The following is a 21,494-nucleotide window of genomic DNA, read 5'->3' as shown; positions in this document are numbered from 1 at the left end:
CTTTAGGCGCACGACATGGACTACTTCTGGTCGTACGCGGTGTCGCTGGGATGCAGTCATTAGGTCAGGAACGACTTCATAGTCCAATTTTCCTAGCCGACGAAGAACCTTGTACGGGCCGAAATAGCGGCGCAAAAGCTTTTCACTCAATCCTCGGCGGCGGATGGGCGTCCAAACCCACACTCGCTCTCCTGGCTTGAATTCCGCGTTGCGTCTTCGTAGGTTGTAGCGTCTGGCATCGGTCCGCTGCTGGTCTTTGATCCTTAATCGGGCAAGTCTACGGGCTACTTCTGTGCGTTGAAGGTAGGCGGCGACGTCGACGTTATCTTCCTCGGTAACGTTCGGCAGCATGGCGTCCAGCATGGTCGTGGCCTACCTGTCATGGACGAGCCTAAAAGGAGTCATCTGGGTGGTCTCCCTCACTGCGGTGTTGTAGGCGAAGACTACGTAAGTCAAGATGACGTCCCAGGTCTTGTGTTCGGCGTCGACATACACGGAGAGCATATCGGCGATGGTTTTCTTGAGGCGCTCGGTCAGTCCGTTGGTCTGCGGGTGGTATGCAGTTGTCCTCCGGTGGCTGGTTTGGCTGTAATGGAGGATGGCTTGCGTCAGTTCCGCCGTGAATGCTGTTCCTCTGTCAGTGATGAGCACATCGGGGGCGCCGTGTCGCAGAAGAATGTTCTCCACGAAAAATTTGGCGACCTCTGCTGCTGTTCCGTTCGGTAGGGCTTTTGCCTCGGCGTAGCGGGTCAGGTAGTCGGTCGCTATGATGATCTACTTATTTCCAGATGTTGATTTCGGGAAAGGGCCAAGCAAGTCCATGCCGATCTGCTGAAAGGGCCTTGAGGGGGGTTCTATGGGGTTCAGAAGTCCTGCTGGTCGGTTTGAAGGGGTCTTTCGTCGCTGACAATCTCGGCAGGTTTTCGCATAATGTGCGACATCGGCAGACAGTCGGGGGCAGTAATACTTGTCCTGCATGCGACGGAGAGTGCGAGAAAACCCGAGATGTGCAGCTGTCGGCTCGTCGTGTGAGGCCTGAAGAACTTCTCCGCGCAGACTGACAGGTACAACAAGGAGGTAGGCTGTCTTGTTCGCTGCAAAGTTTTTCTTTAAGAGGACATCGTTCTGTAAGCAGAACGAAGACAATACTCGCTTGAAAAAGGGGGGGGGGGTGAACAAACCTTGCCTTCCAAGTATTCGATCGGGCATTTTATGTCGGGGTCCGAGCGTTGCTGATGTGCAAGAGAGCTGGAGCTGATGGGTCCCAGGAAGGCGTCCTCATCGTCGTCCGGCGGCGGTGCATCTACAGGGGCTCGTGACAGGCAGTCGGCGTCACAGTGCTTGCGTGCGGACTTGTAAACGACGGTTGCATCAAACTCCTGGAGCCGCAGGCTCCATCGAGCGAGGCGGCCGGAGGGGTCCTTCAAACTGGCGAGTCAGCACAGTGCGTGGTGACCGCTGACCACCTTGAACGGTCGTCCGTACAGGTAGGGGCGGAATTTCGACGTAGCCCAGATGATGGCAAGGCACACCTTCTCAGTTGTCGAATAATTAGCTTTGACTTTGGACAGGGAACGGCTAGCGTGCGCGATGACCTTCTCCACTCCGTCAATTTTCAGAACGAGGACAGCGCCTAGGCCCACACTACTTGCGTCGGTATGAATTTCAGTCTCGGCGTTTTCATCGAAGTGCGCGAGGATCGGTGGGGACTGTAAACGACGCTGAAGTTCGTTGAAGGCTTCTACTTGCGGCGCTTTCCATTTAAATGGCACGTCTGGCTTTGTCAGGTGGGTGAGTGGCTCGGCGATGCGGGAAAAGTTCTTCACAAATCGTCGGTAGTACGCGCACAGTCCGAGGAATCTTCGCACAGCTTTCTTATCGGCTGGCGGCGGAAACATTGCGATAGCAGCTGTTTTCTGCGGGTCTGGGCGTACTTCCTCCTTGCTAACAATGTGGCCTAGAAACAGCAGCTCTTCATAGGCAAAGTGGCACTTCTCTGCTTTCAAGGTTAGCCCGGACGATTTGATTGCCTCTAGTACTGTTCGAAGCCTTTTCAGGTGGTCCTCAAAGCTCGAAGCGAAAACATCGACGTCATCTAAATGTACCAGACAAATTTGCCACTTCAGGCCTGCCAGCACTGTATCCATTACTCGCTGAAATGTCGCTGGTGCTGAACAGAGACCAAACGGCATCACCTTGAACTCGAAGAGGCCATCTGGAGTGATGAATGCGGTCTTCTCGCGATCTCTCTCGTCGAACTCTATTTGCCAGTAGTCGCTCTCGAGGTCCATCGATGAAAAGTACTTAGCGTTGCAGAGCCGATCCAGTGTGTCGTCGATGCGGGGGAGGGGGTAGACGTCCTTCTTTGTGATGTTGTTCAAGCGGCGGTAATCAACACAGAATCGCAGTGCACCGTCTTTCTTTCTCACTAGAACAACAAGTGCCGCCCAGGGGCTCTTTGAAGGCTGAATAACGTCGTCGCGCAGCATTTCTTCCACTTGGACCCGGATGGCTTGTCGTTCTCGCGGCGACACTCGGTAGGGGCTCTGGCGGAGAGGTCGAGCATGCTGGTCGGTTAAAATGCGATGTTTGGCAATCGGCGTTTGTCGGACCTTCGGAGATGACGAGAAGCACTCGCTGTAGCTTCGAAGGAGATTGCGGATCTGGTATTGTCTGTTCGGGGGTAGGGCTGGGTTTACGTCGAAAGTGGGCGAGTTCTCTTGGATAGAAGAATCTTCTACGGATGGGTCGGAGAGCGCGAAGAAGTCTCGTACGTCAGATATTTCGTCGAGGAATGCCATCGTTGTTCCTTTGTTAACGTGCCGGTATTCTTCGCTGAAGTTAGTGAGCAGTACTTCGGCTTGTCCTTTGCGGAAATGTGCGATGCCTATTGCGATGCCGATTCCTCGGTCGAGAAGCAATTGCATGTTTCCCTCAATAACGGCTTCAGTGTTATTCGCTTCCGTGGCGCCTACGGTGATGATGACGCTTCAGTAGGGTGGGAAGCTAACTTGTTCCTCGAGGACACATGGGCGCAACGTGATGTTCCGGAGTTCTCATCGACGGGATGGCCTCGTCCGTGGAAAGTGTGATCATCTCGGATCGCAGGTTGATGATCGCTTGATGCTCATTAAGGAAACCATGCCCAAGATCACTTCGCGGGAACATTGCCGTAGCACTACGAAGGTCGCGGGATAGGTATGTCCCTTGAGATATGTAACTCGCGCTGTGCATCGCCCTGTTGGCGTAATGAGGTGGCCCCCTGTGGTGCGAATTTGTGGGCCGTCCCCAGTGGTCGTTACTTTCCTCAGCTGCGCAGCGAATCGTCCGCTCATCACCGAATTATCGGCTCCTGTGTCGACTAGAGGGGTGACTTTCCGGCCGTCGATAACCACTTCTAAATCGGATGTCCTGGCTCTGGAGTTGCACGTCGTCCTCGGCGTCGGGTTACGGCTTCGTCGGGTATGTGAATCGTGTGTGGGGCGTGTGGTCGGAGCTTTTCTTCATGGCGGCGTAGTTTTGAAGGCGGTTAGCGCCGTAGTCGGGGTTGTTGTATGCGTCGTCGGCGTAGTAGGTGCGGCGTCTTCATACGGCGTGGTCGCTGGAGGATCTTCGTCGTTTTCTCGGCAAGCAACCTGACCTCCACAGGTCAGGTTGATGCAAATCGTGCGGTGGACGGCGACGGGGAGCGGGAAAAACGGCTTGAAGACACGTACTCCCCTCTACGTAGGTAGTCGTCAATTTCCTGTGGTCGCTGGCCGGGGAGCGGTAGAGGGGCGTCGATGGCGAAACCTCGCAGCCCGATGCGTCTGTACGGGCAGTGGCGAAGTATGTGCCCGGCGTGGCCACAATGGAAACACAGTGGGCTGTTCTCGGGAGTTCGCCACTCGTCGCATTTCCTAAAGCTGTTGCGTCGGTCGTAATGCGGGCGCGCGGGAGCTTGGGGCCGTCGTTCTTGTAGAGCTGGTGCGCGTCGAAGAGGGCTTGGGGGGTCTCGTCGAGGCACAGGACTGCGTAGTGCGGCGGCGTAGTTCATGGCTACAACTTCCTTTTGTGTCGTCTGTGACGGGGAGCCAAGTGCATGCTGTACGTCTTCGCGGATGATGTCCGTGAACGACGCCACCTGAGTCTGCTGCGTCGGCTGTGTAGGCGATGGCAGCAGTCGGCGAAGTTCTTCGTGAACAATTTCGCGTATAAGATCACGAAGGTTATCTCCACTTGCAGGGGTATCTTCTGGGGGGCTCGCCGACAGCACATCAAGTGGTCGGTTGTAGTAACGGGTCCGGGCGTTCAGGGTCTTTTCGATGGTTGAAGCTTCAGCTTCAAACTCGGCGACGGTTGCTGAAGGATCCCGGATCAGTCCAGTGAAGAGTTGCTCCTTCACGCCTCGCATTAGGAAAAGAGAGTTTCTTTTCTTCGTTCATGTCAGGGTTGGCGCGCTTGAAAAGGCGTTTCATATCTTCCACATACGCAGTCACGGTCTCGTTTGGACGTTGAAATCGTGACTGCAGCAGGATCTCCGCTCTTTCCTTGCGCACGATGCTAGTGAACGTATCCAGTAGTTGCTTCTTGAAGGTCGCCCAGGTCGTGAGGGAAAATTCGTGGTTTTCAAACCACGTTCTGGCAGAGCCGTCCAATGCAAAATAAACGTTACGAAGTTTAGCGCCTTCGTCACAGGCGTTCAGCGCTGCTACACGGTCGTACATGTCCAGCCAGTCTTCCCCATCTTCGTGTGGTCCTCCACGAAAAGTCGGTGGCTCACGGGGCTGGCGAAGCACGACGGGCGTTGGCTGTGCACCAGGTTCCATCTTGACGGGCATAGCAGGTCAGCACCTCCACCAGATGTCACGTAGTGGTGACTGCAGTCCGGCGAACTGGAACACAGCGAGAATGTCTTCCAAACGAAACTCTTTATTCGGGCTGACTTGCGCCCGCAAAGAACTGAATCGCTCGACGGTGGCGTAGCAACAAGCGTGCTCGGCGGTGGTCGAAGAGAATGCCCGCCGCTGTCGGCCGTGCTCTTTTTAAAGCTTATAGCGAGCATTCGAGATAAAGCTTAGGAAGTTACTAGAACCTTCTGGCACAAACTAGAACCGGCTCCGTCCGCATGCGATCAATCAAGATAAATCTAGGCGCGTCTTGCGTCACAAAGGAAGCGATAAAACGGCGCGTCGGCATGCACAAACAAAGCATGCACAAACAAATACTACAAACGAACCGCGGCACTATTTAAGATCCGCGGCACTACTTATGACATGCTCTCTTATGACTTTTGACATGCTCGTTGGCACTGCGCTTGAGCATCGCGTTCTCTGTGGCCGGTTTGTGAATAGGGCAGGGTCAGGTCATTTAACAAGTAATTTTGTCGCAACCCATGTAGAGAAGAATTAAGCCGTGATGCCCCAAATATGCGTATGGCTCCTCTTTCTACAGGCATTTAAATCGCGGGTGACAAAGACTCTCACAGGGAGCCGCGGTACATAGGACCGGTGCAAGTTACCGGCGGTAAGAAAAAGTGCACGTGATTTGCAGGGCACATCGAACCCTGTCTCATAAGATGGTTCCGGGACATAGACTGCACAGCCGGTTAGGTTGCGCTGATCGATATGAATGTTAGTGCATTGATGGAGACAAGATATTCGAGGGAGTGTTCAATGTCCTAAAAAATTTGCGAAGAATACGTTAGTTCCTAATACGAAATTTGAGCGCAGCACATCAGCTATTTCAGCTTTTCGAGGATTGAGGAAAAGAATTCGAGCAAGACATGCGTGTACAATTACAGACAACTTGTTATTTTCACACACATTTCTTCCTCAAGAAACATTCCGCTAACAGTTCATGATTGTCATGAAGGAAGTTTTTTGGTCGGAGAAATAGATATACATGTATGCTCGACTTCCTGCACCAATGCCTGGTTCTCAAACAAGAGTTCTTTGCAAGCATTTTGCGACCTTGTCACAGCCATGGGAGGCACAATACACCGATAAATAGCAAAAAACCAATATCTGCGGTGGATTACAACACATAAACGAAATGCAATTCCAGACTCAGTACTTTCGCACTACATGCTGGTCCACTCTAACACAAGCAGGAAGCTATGGAAGAAAACACCGCAATCGTTACGATTGTTCTCTACTGCGTACTGCGACGGGAGTTCTGTTAAGAAAGAAGCTATTTCTCAGCATCAGCTTATTCCACTAATTTCTTTAAACCAAAAGTAAGTACGATATATTTCAAATAACTTCGTCCCCTACAGCAAAATGGTAAGAAAAGAAAAAGTAATCATAAATGTAGAACACTTTTTTTCTGATATTGATAACGGTCGAATAACTGCCCTTGATTTATGCTCGTTTCGTCATTAATACTTGCTTAAAATACGGTAGGAAGATTCATGTTGTGTTTACCACTAGATGAATAATATATGCATAAAAGAAACCAAGGTTCATTGAAACCAAGGTAAGCATGACGGATACATTTTACACGTCCGTGTTTATCAGATGGGTAGAAAAAGAGGAAGCCAATTCAATAGTTTTGATGGCTGCTACAAATTCAATAAGAATTTCCCCCATACTTGTAGACATAATAAATCAAACAAAATTCACATCCCGCCCGATGCAAATAAGGCGGAATGCATAGAGAGCTCTTGCCGAACTCGAGTTTTTTGCTGTAAGGTGTCGTCATTGCCCCTTTAAGTGTGATTAGGAAAAGTCATATAACCTTGTATGCAGCTTTGCACTCAACTCTCGGCAAATCGAGCTCTAATTGTTTTCTGTGTGTGCTGTTCCTTTTACCTGTTTCTGTCTGTGAAGTAAATTGCGCGTCTTTAATATGACAAATTGAGTGCTTTTTATGCCAACTGGGGAACGCATTCAATAATTGTACCAACAGTAATCTTCCCAGCAAGTTCTCCATTTCTATTCTGACTGGTTTGGTCACCAGCCGTAAGTTCAATTTTTATTGAGTTTTTATCTTCAAGTTACTTGTAATGCAATGAAGCGTTACGCTAAAAAAAAAGGTGACATGAAGACACAAGACACGACAGGAGGAGCGCTCGTCCTGTCGTGTCTTGTGTCTTCATGACACCTTTTTTTGAGCATACCCTTTCGTGGCTTTACAAGTACCAAGCCAACTAGCCCGACATCACCTCTTGCTGAAGTTCTATCTTCAAATACATCTACGAAACGCAGAGTTTTCGCCATCCGTTGGGCGTTTATTTGCCAAGCCCTCACATTTCATCAAGAAATTCTCGATCATTGAGGGCACTGCGGTCAAAAATCTGAACATTCCTTCTAAAAAATAGCTGTTTGGGACTCATTAGAAATTTAATACTTGGATCTTCTTGAGGCCTGTGTATAACACTTAGGTAAAAAGTACTTCTTTCAATGTAATAACCAGTGGCGCATAAACGGCTTATGTCGCAAGGACATTGTAGTACCACAGATGGTCACACCCAGACCAACTCTAACCAAACGAATTGACCCAGAATGGCTTCCGTGGTAAATTCGGCTTTCGCTGGGCTCAGGCTCCTCAGCTTCAGTGAAAAACGGGCTGGGATCCTCTTATTGCACTTTCTTGCTTGTGGTCTAGGCTGCTTGTTAAGAATGGTTTTGACGGTTAAGTGCTCACGTTCGTTCTGTCGTACCCATGGAAAAGCTTGCGATCAGCAGAACCGGATATGTCCACAGCCTTTGAAGCAATGCCTGTTTTCTTACAGAAGTACTTTATTTCCCAGAGCGTAACGAGATAACTTCAAACGAAGGGTAGAGACGAACCCATCGCTTCACTTCTTGCACACAAATCACAGTTAGCCTCGTGCAACCTAGCTCCTCCACCTTTTCGCTCTCACATTCATGTACACCGCGCCGGCACCCTTTTCTTCTTCTTCTATCCTTTCTTTTTGCCTTCTCCGCGGAACTGCTGTACGGTACCGCGATTTAAGCAGTTGAAAAGCTACCACGTGGCGTGGGGAATTCTGCTCGGCCATACTCTTGTCATATGCAAAGCTTTATCAATGACCGAAACTTCCGCGCCAGGTCAGGAAAGATTTACATAAAGATCCTCGATGTTCTTCCTTATAAAGATCATTGATAGGGCTGTATACCGCATTACGCGAAATGTTGCGGAGTCATATATGTGAAAAAAAGTTTGCGGATAGCAAATAAGACTACATGCTTTGAATGCGACGTCTTAGAAATAAAATCATTCTTTTCTTATGTTTTAATTTATTTCACTTCCCTTTTTTTAATTTGAATTTTTGTTTAAAAACTTTTCTTCCTTTCTATTGACCACCTACTCATGGGCTTACATTTGCAAGACAGCGCATGTACAACGTTCATATTTGTTAGCCAGAGGCAGCGTGGTTCTCTCAGATATGCTGTTAGCGGGTGCCTGCGGGAAGTCTTTAGCGCTTTCAGGTGTTTTACAGTTCTATTTTCAATGCAGTGCCTCACCAACGTGAAACGCAAGCAGTTGAATTCGAACATAGTACACAACATATTTCCAGAGTGAATGTATAGGCCCCTGTACAGCGCAGGCCAACGGATACATAAAAATGCCCTAAAAGAGGTTAATAAAATGACGGTCTCACGTGAGTTATAAAGTTCTGTAAACTGCATAGTAATACGTTGCCTGTAAAACGTGGCTAGAGAGGCGTGTTTTTGCCATGGGGGACTAATTGACTCCTATGTACAAAACACGGGAGTGTCGAGCATGTATTTCTGGACTGCTGGGAAGCCGTATTCTTTTGGGACGTGCTACAACGTACTCCAAAAAGACATCCCGCCCACATCCAGAGATATTCGGTTTCTCGCTGTAAACGAGCAGTTGACTCCGCATCATGTACTGTTTCTTCTTTGCTTGTATGAGATCTGGTGGTCTCGAATGGCACTCTGAAATGGTTTTCCTGACGACCGCCCTGCGTGCACTTATTTTGTAGAGAATATATGTAAGTTGCGTGATGTCCTCAGTAACCATGATTTCTGTGATGAAATCACTAAAGGGATAGATTTTCTTGTCAAAATGAAATTACATAAGTGCTGACGGCGCACCATTCGCCACAAAATGTGTGTTTGTGTACTTCCTTCGAAAGGCAGTGAAGAAAAAAAATGTTTTGGTGGTCTGTAGGTGAATGCTCTCCTCGCAGTCCGAATGTCTTGGGTTCAGTTCCCATCTTTCGCAAGAAATGTTTTTTCATTTGCTTGATCGCCTGGTTTTAGTACCCCACTTTTTCTCCACAGTGGGTTTCTTTACTGATGAGCATTGATTTAGTGCTTTCCCATGAATAAAAAATACTTTGATTTAAAAGTCGCTTACTTGCAGTGGTCTGAACAATCTTCGCCCGATGGAAAATTGTTCTGGTTTCCTCTACATCCTTTGTGGTCAAATTCTTCGCATCGGTTACTGCTGCTGTTATAAAAATAGTTCCGTGGGTAGCAGGCCAGGCCGCTATTTTCTCTTGGGCATGACCAACCAACCGGATTGCTATTAGACCCTTCCTTTGGCTGACATCGATTCTTCTTGATGCTGTTGCCTGGAACAGATAAACAAAGGGAAAAAGAATTAATAACAATTAGATGTCAACAGCATTGACGAACATGCATATCTGCGAGAGTTGACGGTCTTTACTCATGGTGCAGTTGGAGAATTCTTCCCCGCCATTATGCTGCAATTGCTTTTTATTTCTTAGTCCATCAACATACGGCCTTCAATTTTTCACTGATTTACTCGGTATATATGTACGCCTGTGAGAGGTTTAAAGGAGAAAGCTATCAATAGTTCACCCTCTGAAGCGTAACCCGCTAAAGGGTGCAAAGAGGACCTGATGCTGTTCAGATGACGACGTTATTGACCACCGGCTGATACGCCGGTGCTGACATATACACTTTGTTTGTTATCTATTTAAAATAGTTAGCCTCTCGGGCTGTTATAGGATGGCCGTGAGATAAATAAACATTCACACAAAGGAGCAACTTAGAAGATACACAGCATACAGGCTGGGATGCAACAGAAAAAAAATGATCGGAGGATTGAAAAGAAATACAGATCAACAGATTGCAACGTACGCTCAGACAGCAACTTAGACAACATGCCCGTCCAACTTTAGCATAAAATTTTCTATTTATGTGACGTCTGGAAGTATTTGTAAAGGCAGGTTATTCCAGTGAATTATCGTTTTTGCAAGGAAAAATATTTAAAAACATCAATTCTTGTTGAGTGAATCAAATAACGTGAGGGCTGAGAAAAGGGCCTACTGAAGATTTCGGTGCGAGGGCGTCTGCACCACGGGGAAAAAGGCCTTTGAACATTTCAGCTGCACACCAGGCAGCCGGAATTGCGATGTTCCTCGGCCTTAACTAGAAAACGGCCTCATTCATCGGTTCTGCTACAAGACAGACGGGTGAAAAAAAAAGTTATGATATTTTGGATTTTTTTCTGAAATTTAAAGTATCACGAATATAAAAAGCCTATTTGTTATGTCTGAATATATTATGAATCCATGATTACCTCTTTTTTTCGTCTGGAGTTATTGGGGCCAAAACCCTTCACCTTCAGTTTGTTCCCCATTTTTGTCCCATCATGAGCCTTTCGCATTGCGTTCAGTTTCCGTTTGTTATATATTATAATTAACTGGTTGCAATTTTCAGGTGACACTTTCTGCGGTTACATGTGTTACTGCGGCTTTTGATAGGCAATGAGCGGAGTGTGAGGTTAACTTAACGCCATCAAGACTACCCTAATAGCAGTTATCTCGGCAGTAGCTATGTGATAAAACACTAGCAGATTTCAAACTGGCGCAGTGCACGCCGTGAGAAGTTTTGAAGAAATATATGTTTAGAGGAAGTTTGGTTTCTCGATCTTCGCAGGAGACACACCAGAACGGCAGACGCAATTGAGAAAGACACTGTTCGCACGAACCTAACCAACTAGACTCTGTTATCTAGATTTGAGAAGAGTTGACCCTGTTATCAGGCTCTGCACTAACTGCATGGGCTGTGAGACATCGCGTGCATAGTGCTCTCAGCGAGAAGAGCCCACCTCAAAAACCCGCACATCTGTTGAAAGAAATGTATTTACAGGATAATGTAGGTAAAGGAACACCATTTGGGGATGGGTCAGGAATGAAAAATAGGGATTTATTTAGATTAATTAAGTTCTTGCTGTGCGGGAAAAATCTGATTCCGTGTTGTACGTCGCCTCAAACACAATTTATATGGACCTCGTCGTCAGATTACTACGCTAAACCACAGAGATGTGAATGTAATGGCAGATGGCTCGAATCACCGCTCCTGGAATTTCTCTCCCTGAGAATATTTAAAGAACCATGAGCGAAGAGGTTCATCAGGGCATTCTTGAAAAGGTTTTGCTTCCATAGCATCGCAAGAATTGGGGATTTGAGAATGTGGTTCAAAAGGATTCCGACATGAAGCGGTTTTCTAGGTATGTGAAAGATGGAATGAAGGAGAAGACGGTGGACCCTATGGAATGGTCAAGCAATCTTATCGAGATTATTTCAATTGACTGTATTTATATAACCGCCGTGCGTCGTCTCAGGTCAAAAGAAGAGCAGTGCTAGCACAAGGTCGAGAAGCTGCTCCCTGGGCTAGACGTTCACTGACAGCTTCTTGGACTCCACGCTTCGGAGTGATCACACAGTGATCGCCGGAAAAGGCTTGTGTGTAAAGTATTCATGTCTTAGTTTGTTGTTATGAAGCATTTTTGTAATATTTGCCTCACTTGGCAGTAGAAAACATAATCACCGATACCTTCATGCAGGCAGAAAGCAGTTCAATAAAGTTTTGTGGGAACAAATTACCGCTTATTATGATGATAAACCGTGGTTGCTCTTGTCTAAAATCTACGATGTTGTCGTTCAAACAACCTCGTGATCAAATTTTAGTCCGTTAAAAAAGTTAATTTCAAAAACATCACCTATCATATCTTTCTGTTCGATACTGTATACATATATGTGATACCTGCTTTACGCCTACAGACACGTTATTCGACTAATTTCAGCTACTTTGCTCGGTGTTGTTTTATTTGTGCCGCAGCTTAATTTTATGCCTTGAAGCTTAGATTAGGTTGCATGCTAATATTCCTCTTTTAATGGCATTGTAATAGTGGGAGTGGAGGAGTATTCTCATTATCTATGCAAACAATTAGTTTCATCGCACCGCTGGATTTTTGTTTTATAATCAACCAAAGAAAAAGAAAAGAACATGGACAGGACATATAATGCGCACCCAGGAGGAGACGCCATGCGGCGCAGGAGGCGGCTAAAAGTTTAGTGTGTGGATGAGAACAGGAAACGTTTGCTGGGATAAGGTGGGCACTGCTAGCATAGGAGAGAGTGGATTGGATAGATAAGGAAGCGGCCTTTGTCCTGCAGTGTCGTGTCGAGGATGATAACAATAATGAATGAAGAAGCGTTCTATTCCTTCATTCCTTCGTTTGTGTCAGTTGCTCTTTGGCCGACATCATCTCTGGCGAACCCTGCATTGTACCCTAAGTGAAAACTTGTTTTGATGATTTGTTCTGTGCCAGATAGAAGCGCTACGTGGTCGTATAAACCTCTACTGCAGCTTGCTTTGACACTAGCCCGTTTTTGAAGTTAAACTTAGAAACGTGTGTCAGGACGGGAGAAGTAAAACGGTAGTCTATCTCCTCGCTTGCAGCACATGTAAAAAGCATAACATCTATTTCGGGAAAGCAGGAGACGATGGCAGACGCACAATGGTATTTTCCAGGTCATCTGGCTGCTGAACACACCCCTCCATCGCACACCTCTGTTCTCAAACCAAAGCAATGTGCATCGGTCTTGTGACAGATTTGGCGGCTTGAGGAGCCTCAGCCATCAGCCGATGTTGTTAGCTGCACAGCGCCATTAACGTATACCTCGCGGGTTTCGCTGCTAATCGTATCATAGCGCTCGACTCATCAGCGCGTACTCGCTTGTGTTTAATTTTGCCGTTAACATTATATATTATACAGTGCACTTGATTTGTAAATGGTGAGATGATTTTATTTGGTGCTTCAGAGTCTTCCTATTATACTGCTTAATATTATACTAAATGCGCCAGCTGATTTTTGATTACGGTGATGTCAGGGAACGCTACGCCCCCTTTTCCGCGCCTTAGGTCATCGGTCATTATATGACCGACGGTGTGAACCTACCTTCAAAAACTAAATTCCTAGATCGTGAACAAGCTGCGTAATCTATTTTGCGTTTATAAGACCATCTCTTTGATTTCAGTTTTTTTTTTCACTTTCTAGCACGAGAAAGCGACGTGGAAGTTGAAACTTTGACCAGACGTAGTCCGCCGGTGTTTTTTCATCTAGTACTGTTACCAGCATAGAAACGGGAGAGAAGGCACACTTGGCTTCAGCAAGGGCTTCGCAGCGACGCGAGCAAATAACGCCAAGCGAGGGCCACAACCAGGCTTAAGTTATTTTCGCTTACGAACATGACAGCCATGTGGCGTAAGAAATACCTGCAAGACATGGAAACTGACCTTGAGACAAGCCTCACGTTTTCCTAGTCCCAAGGTTTCACAGAGCTACCATTGTCATCAAGTGCCAAAGGTCAGGTGCCCAAGGTGAACGAAATCTGTTAGGTGCAGCAGCACTTGCAGAGCCACGGCTCAGACTCCGATATGTCGAAGGACCAACGAAATTGTAGTTCGAAATGCTGTGTGACTTTCGTGCACATTTACATAGGATTTTTAAGGGAACAAACTATGTATTCAATATAGTCAATCTTTATAAACAGCCATTTTCGACTACATGTGAGAAAGAGGCATGAAAAAACCACGCTCCCCTTCATAATCAGGAGCAACAATTAAAAAAAAAATGCGACCTGAAAACATCGAACGAATTGGGCAATTTAAACAAAGAGCTCCAGTAGAAAACAATTTTCGCAGAGCGACCTCACACGAACGCGCAGTGATAACTCTTAAAGAGTGTGGAGAGAAAAAAGATAGTTAAACCCAAAACAATTCTCCCTGAAGGCGTAAGCTCAAATCGTAGCAGAGCAGTTTGGGTGATATTTTGTATGCCTTGCTTCTACGCGCTGTTTCCCGTCACATTTCTTCAAGGAACTCAACAGTTTCTTGAGATATGAGTGCATTAATTTCCTCTAATGTTTTTAACGCGAAAGCGTTAAAGGCCTCATTACGCAGGAAATCCGGCGTCGGCGTTGAGAGCGATAAATGGTTGTCGTAGGTGGGCCCAGGCAGCCGCCCACGCAGAAGCAGCCTAGGTGGGCACCCTAGGTCATGTGCCTTCCGGAGGTCCTCACAGCGTATCCATAGGGATTTGCGCAAACTAACCACCCAAGCTGGTGGCAGTTAACTTAATAGTTGATTGCGAGAGTTTACTTGGGAAGAGCACCTTGGATAGCACAAGACTCATCGGTGGTAGCACCTGTCATCGCAGGGCAGTGCCGCATCCCTTAACCGCTGCACCATTGCACAAGCAGTGGGATTAGGACTCCGAAGGGACATATGACGGTAAAGTTGAGAATCGCCTATTCCGCATATATGGATCATTAGCTCTATAGTTCCATCGCTTAATATCTTTAAGGTCTTAAGTTTCCCTAAAAGATTGTTTTGTATTCTTGCACTAAGGGAATAATTACTCATTGGCATCCACCCAAGCGCAGCCATACGGCTACAAATTAAAGCAGAAATTTTGTATTTAAAGAAAAATTCGCCCTGGTCCGGGGTTCGAACCCGGGACCACTGCCTCACCAGAGCAGTCGCTCTAGCAATTGAGCTAACCTGGACGGTAAGCTTATGGTAGGGCGAGAGCGAATTGATGAAGAACTCGAAGTGGGAGCAGTCTTGGTCAAATGTTTTAGGGTAAACCCTCAGGTGGAGTAAATTTGTAATAAGGGAGTAATTACTCATTGGCATCCACCCAAGCGCAGCCATACGGCTACACAGGAAAGCTATACAGCTTTCTCAGAAACTTCGTAGTTAAAAAAAAGTGTGCTCTGCGCACTGTGCTGGCTTTAATCCTCTTGTTCAGTTCCGTGTCAAGCATACTCTTATAAGCGCGTGTAAACCACGTCTTTTGTGCGTATCCCACTCCTGCTGAGGTAGTCTGCCCTGCAGCATCTGATAAATAAGCAATATATAACAAAAAGCCACAAACTAGCCGAATTCCAAACTTTTATAAAAAGCCAAACAAAACTGAAAACTAATGGCTATTAAAATCAAAGCAATAACCATCGTGAACAGCAAAAACACAAGTTGAAACGCATAGTCTAAAGGCGCGTAGCAGGTAGAGTAAATAAAATGTGCCTAGAATTTAAATACAAAAACACTAGGATAAGGAGAACAGGCAGGTGAGTATGCGAAAAAATCAGTTCTTTTTCGAGAATTGACATTGAGAGAATAGACATTTCGAGCACTTGCCTCCTGCTTTGTCGATCTTCAAAGAGCTCTCTGAGTCGTGACTCGACTGCACAAAGAACTTTCGCGTTTTCTACGACATCTTTGAATGCAGGTCTTCGCTCATAGCGCTGGCAGTGTCCAGAGAAAGATGTGAGATTTCTTTTTGGCATTCAAGAGGCAGTTATTTGCTCGGTGACTGAACCCCCGTCTCATTTGGCCTTTACAAATTTTACTGCAAGCAAGTGGAGTCTCAAGCGCAACCTACAATTTGTATTGAGGGCACCTGACCTCGTGCTTCTTACAGCAAGGATCGTTACAGCCGTCACAAATCATCAGGCACACACTGCTAAGTTTGCAGGGAATTGGAATAGAGAATATCAATATATCCTGTAGCCACCGTCTTGACCTTCTTGTATTATGTCTACAGACATGGTGTGACCAGCACAGATGTATTTTTAGCCCTCTCTTTTCTTATCCGGCCTTTCAGTTCCTATGATATACTTTCACCCTCTCTAGAAATCAGATTTCAAATATTCAGCCTTACGATGTAAAGGATTCACAAAAAATGGGCAACATTTCGTGAGTACCCCTTCAAGGTTAGTGCTTCCGCGCAATATCAACAGCCTGGAAAAGAGCATTTATCAAAGCTGTGACACCATTTTGACTACGAGGGTGACATAATCCCCTCCCTCGCGGCTCTGAAAAAGCAGCAGTCGAACTAAAGCTCCTATCCGAGGCTGTAAAGGGTGTCCGGTGAACGTCATTGATCTGGTAGACTCAAAACCTCTCGCGACCTCCAAGCACCATTGGAAAAAAGGTGGTCGTTGGGACGCTGTCTTTCCATGTTTTGATCTTAAATCTTTTTCTGTTTTCTTTATTTCATTTCACTCTACAGACAAAATGCAGCAGGAGACAAAGCCCCATGGCCTGACAAAACCTCCTGCCTCAGGTAGCAAAGTCCGCTGCTAACATCACAATACTCACGTAGGTATGCCAATAATACATTTGAAGACTGAGCACATGTGTGTTGCTGCATGAGAGTAAAAATAAATACGCAATTGCAGAGCAAAAAATCTAAAATCTTCAAGTTGTTTGGATATGGTGAAATTCGCGCTGATTGTTCATGTTTTGTTGCACTGAGAGTGAAGGCAAGAGCTATAAATCTCCGTTTTCTTCCAGAAATAAGGTTATGAATGCATCATTCACAATATAGTGCATCTGTCCTTTCTGTTACAAGCTTATTCTGTGTCCGGCCTCTGTCGCATTGTTCGAAACAAAATCTCTGAACACGGAACAATTCGGTTTATTCAGAGTTTGTAACACTCTGCTTTTTAAGCGACTTAAGGCTATCAAAAACATTCGTTGCAATCTTACGTGTTTAAAGCCCAATCTTTTTAGCGGTTTGAGCAGCGTCATGCTGTGCACATTCAACAAGACACATAGTGCATCAAACGTACCTGCGGTTCATGTTAAGATTATTCTGTAATTCTCAGGCAGGTCCATTCGCAGTCAGCGGTAAACATGTTATTGCGCCTTCGAAATAGCTTATATAATGGAAACGCCGAGTATGGACGCCCTTTTTGAGCGCCTAGAAAGTCCTTTCTTAATCTTTCGAACGACAGAGCCCTTTGCTATCGCGCAGAGGTGTCACGAAGAGACGACGTGACAGACGGCTGGAGACTATCGCAAGTATTTTCTGCTGCTCGCCACTTGCTCGCTCTTTGTGAGAAAGATTCAAAAATGACACGCTTCTACGCCTGCAGTTTCACAAGCATTCTCGACCGTATTCTTCACGGCGCGTGCACTTTGTGGTTGCCTTCTGCTTAGGCCGCTGACATCCTCCTTGTTCAACAGTAGTTCAGCGGTTTGGTGAAAAAATAAAATTTATTCTCTCAGCATGCTTGACTAAAATGTTTTGAAAAGTGAACGACTTTTGTATTGTCGCTTCGGAGGACATGCTATTAATCGTTATTTTGCGGTGACAGTGATCGATTCCATAGCACTACGTTGACAAAGCATTTACATACGGGTATTGACCTTTTAAACATTAGCAAACTTTGATTTAGAGCGTTCCTCGTGAATGCAGCAGGAGATTGCAAAATTAAAGGAACTGGTGTACATTGCGAGACTTTACGTCTTACTCTAATCAGGCGTGAGAAGCCAGGAATTCAGCGACAGTTCTGGTCCTCTGCATAAGACGTGCTTCTCCAGAAGCCAGCAACAATTTTAAGTTAAGGTTTAGGAAAATTCCAATAATATGCGCACGCCAAGTAGCACCAACCACATGAAGGGTTTATATTGAAGTCTGGTGATCCCGGATACAATTTTCCCGGAAAAAAGCGCGTTCTATCGAAGACACAATTCCAATATCAGTTAGTTAGTTTATAGGGTTTAACGTCCCAGAGTGACTAAGGCTATGATGGTCGCTGTAGTGAAGCGCTCCGGAAATTTTGACCACCTGGGGTTCTTTAACGTGCACTTACATCGCACAGCACACGGGCCTCTAGAATTTCTCCTCCAAAGAAATTCTAGCCGCTGCGGCCGGGATCGACCCCGATGCTCTGTGCGAAAATTTGTGCGCATGCTCTATTGCAGTGTCGCCAACCATGACAAGGAAACAGATTACTAAAGCAGTCCCGTTTCTTTAATATTAGCAAAGTTTTGAAGCATTCAGAACAAGGATTACCAGCTTGCCTCCTTCAACCATATTTGCGCTACTTCCTTAGCGCCGTTAGCAGAAAAGTCGTTAACTTAAAAATGTAACAGTGCCGAACTTTGTTTCTCTCTTTCGTAAAGACGGCAGTTGAAGGAAATGGTTCCGACATGGTTGCTGCTTGGAAATACAAGGCTTATCACAGTAAATCGTGTACTAGAAATTATGCGGGTATCTTGCTCCTTGCTAAACTTTACAGTAGCTATCGGTGCCTGTTACAAGCCTCCAGGTTAATTTAACGCGTTTGTTGTACAGTTAATCGACGTATTAACGCATGTTCATAACGCGTACGAATAAGCCTTTAATATTCTTGCCGGAGACTAACTTTCCTTCAAATATTGGTTTCTGTTTCGCTCATTATTTTTTTCGTTGAAGCCATCAAATATAGTGCATTTTCTTGTATGTTTCAATGTTGTTGTATGTCATTCATTACGTTTTCATTGTTCAATGCTTAAATATTTTTTATGATGCATTCTAGCATATTTTTCAATTGGGAATTGGTATACTACTGTATTTTGCTCATTGTTTTGTTGCGTGATGTCCTCCTCTAGTAATGCCCACATGAGCTTTTCGGCAAATAAATAAAAAAAAGGGAAAATGCCTTCGATATAGATATATGTGGTACCTTTCGCGCGAGAGAAATGAAGGAGCAAAATTCCACATTGGCGATATACAGAATGGACCATCACTGGACTGAAAACGCCGACAGTGACTGAAATATGGCGTTTCTGTAGTTTGCATCTACAAGTGACGGACAAATAATCTAAGAGAAGCGAAGTCTGGGGCACCTAAGACTTTCAAGAAATGAACACATAAGACGCTATCCGCCATTTTTTGCAAGATTCGCGAGGGAAGGTTCTCTTGCGCATATGTCACTGCTGAATAGAAGGTAACTTGCTTATTCTGCTGTTTCATAGCGGAATGTCGATTTCAACTACACTGTTGCCTCAGGACACTAAACTACCCAAGATGCAATCAAGAATATTGGTTTCTGCCCCCAGCATAAAAAGACAGAATTGCTTTTAAATCCGTTTCTTCAACACACGTCCGGGCTGATATCTAAGTGCTTCCGAGGGGTGCCCTTCTGCTGGTCCTGCCTACACGCATTGATGTTTGTTCCAGTTACTCCTTACGGAACTTACTTTTCCATTCGTAATTTCCCACAATCCACGATGTTTTATTGGAGCATGCCACATGAAACCAACTCGTTTGAACCAATCGAAAAGTACTTTCAACCTTGTGCTCACACACAAGTGCTTCACTTGCAAAGGGATCATGAGACCAACATGTCGTCATTCGTACTGGCTGGAACGGCTCAGAGCTCTCAATGCGCAAGAGGAAAATAATGAATGCTGCATTTCTGATAGCTGGCCAAACAGTGCGCCATCCTCGAGAAACGATAATATCAGCTTTTCACGTGTGTTTTTTTTCTTCACCTCTGCAGCTCACTTTTGCTAATCTCTAAGGGCTACGGAAAGCCCTGCAATCACCAAGCACCACTGCCGGTTCAAGGCGGAAATGCCATGTTCACCGGTGGGTGCTTTCACTCTTCCAAATATGGGCTTCTTGCAAAGGATCTACTGGCCAAAGATCAATAATGCGGTGCGATGCGTTCTTCACTATATTAAAGAAGATGGAACAATTCATTTGGTTTAATATTTTGAAATATGCAGCGTACATGAGTTCAAGTTGTGGTTGTTGCTTCGTTGGGGCATCAGGCGCGTTTGTGATCCATCAAGCATTCACCATTGCGAATTCGGTATGGCAAAGTACTCGTAGCATTGAAGTTGCACCTTTAGTGAAATACACAAAAGCGTCGTTTTTATATGCATATGCTTCACGCAGAGCATTAACGTGATGTCTAAGCAGTAAATGTCTTCGCAACCGGTTTCACCGAACATTTTAATCATGTATATACGAAGTGGACGTAAACATAGTGTTGCTTTGAAGCTTCCAACCCTCTTGCAGCTTCCTTTCCAGACGTTCACAGTGAACGGCGAACAGTTAACTCTTGATGGTCGAATTTTTTTGTTAAAAACTTTCCCTGGTGCTTTGTTTTATTGCGAATTTTGAATAAACAAAATCGTTAAAGTCGGGAAGAAAACTTTAAATAAAATTAGGGACAATATTTTAGTGCCAGCATCACTAAGAAGTGCAAAAATATTTGATAGCAATTAAGACTGTAACAGGTATTGAAACACAGCTCTAAGCACAGCTCCTTGTCGCTGTCTGCACACTAAAACGTGTGTCTGGCATCCGCTTGGGCACCGAGTTCTATTTCCGCACACGTGACACCTTCGCAGCGTCTTCAGTTGCTGCCTTTGGGACGGGTCTGCAAGCTCAGTAGGTGAGGAGAGCGATAGCAACATGCCATCGTCAGTAATAAACAAACTATGGACACCACTAGTAAAGATATAAATCAGCTTTTGACAACCTCTTGAAGAGAGTGCTAGTATATGCAGTTTTATAGCTTGCGAACTGTGCAGCAAAAAGACCTGTTGCTGCAGAAACTGTGGGGAACAACTTAACCGCAGTTTTTTACTCACCGTGGGACGCCGCAGTAGCTGTGAAGAGCACGAGCAACGAAGTGAAACAGTTCATCGCAGCAGTCGCTGTGGATGGGCCTAGCTGGCGCCAAAATGCACTTGACTGAGGTGTGGATTGGCTGCACTTATATTTCTATGGCTGCAACAGTCAAAACAAATAGCAAAACATTTAAGTGGGCGGAGCCTCGCAGTTCCCTGGCGCAAAATGTATATTTTCACCCTGCTTGTTTCATATTTTACCGACGTGACAGAAGTGCCAAAACGTGCGCCGGTAGCTTGACATTTGCAGTGGAGAAGACGTCAAATCCACAAAGTTTACGAAATGCACTTTTAGCGTATTGTTATTCGCTGCGCTAAAAATTGGCTTGCCCGTTCACCTTCCTATTGCCCTTTCAGATCTCCTGCTCCATATCAAAAGCCCAAATGCTAAAGAAAATGGACACAGGAGCAACGAAAGAATAAATGTAAACGTTAAGAAGACCTGCGCTCATTTGGCTGTTTTTTCTGCCATTTATGACGCCAAAATAGCAAGGGTATTTTGATTTGCTTAGAATCACTGACATCCTCTTTAATTTGTGCTGAGTGTCGCAGATCAGCAATGATAAATAAAAAATATAGTTGGGCGCAGGGTAATTTATAAGCTCAGCTGCTAAAATTTTAGCATGGTGTCAAAGCACTTAGGACGAATAATGTTTTAAGGAGGCTTTCCATGAGCGTCTCACATGGTTCTAGCCTGCAAGAGACTTTTAATGAGCTTGAATTAGAGCTTACTTTAAGAAAATCTGTCCGTCCTTCTGTAGCCTCGATTGGTAGGTGACAAAGTAGAGGAAGTGTATGGGAAAA

The 21,494-nt window shown here is 45.6% G+C and overlaps 1 protein-coding gene across 1 annotated transcript in view; it reads right to left on the bottom strand.

The window, feature by feature from the left end:
* LOC149325568 (anticoagulant protein rhipilin-2-like) overlaps window positions 1–20,735 on the bottom strand; it is a 32,087-nt gene extending 11,352 nt beyond the window's left edge. Inside the window, exons 1-2 of the mRNA XM_089562917.1 lie at window positions 20,652–20,735; window positions 9,313–9,529 (exon numbers count right to left, since the gene is read on the bottom strand). Coding sequence (XP_089419043.1) covers window positions 9,313–9,529; window positions 20,652–20,706 — 272 coding nt within the window. The 5' untranslated portion in view covers window positions 20,707–20,735. The remainder of the gene's footprint in view (window positions 1–9,312; window positions 9,530–20,651) is intronic.
* Window positions 20,736–21,494: the final 759 nt, after the last annotated feature.

This window comes from Amblyomma mixtum, chromosome 10, assembly GCF_055824585.1.
Source record: "Amblyomma mixtum isolate Tamu chromosome 10, ASM5582458v1, whole genome shotgun sequence".
NCBI lineage: Eukaryota > Metazoa > Arthropoda > Arachnida > Ixodida > Ixodidae > Amblyomma > Amblyomma mixtum.
This window is presented reverse-complemented; position numbering and strand designations above follow the sequence as displayed.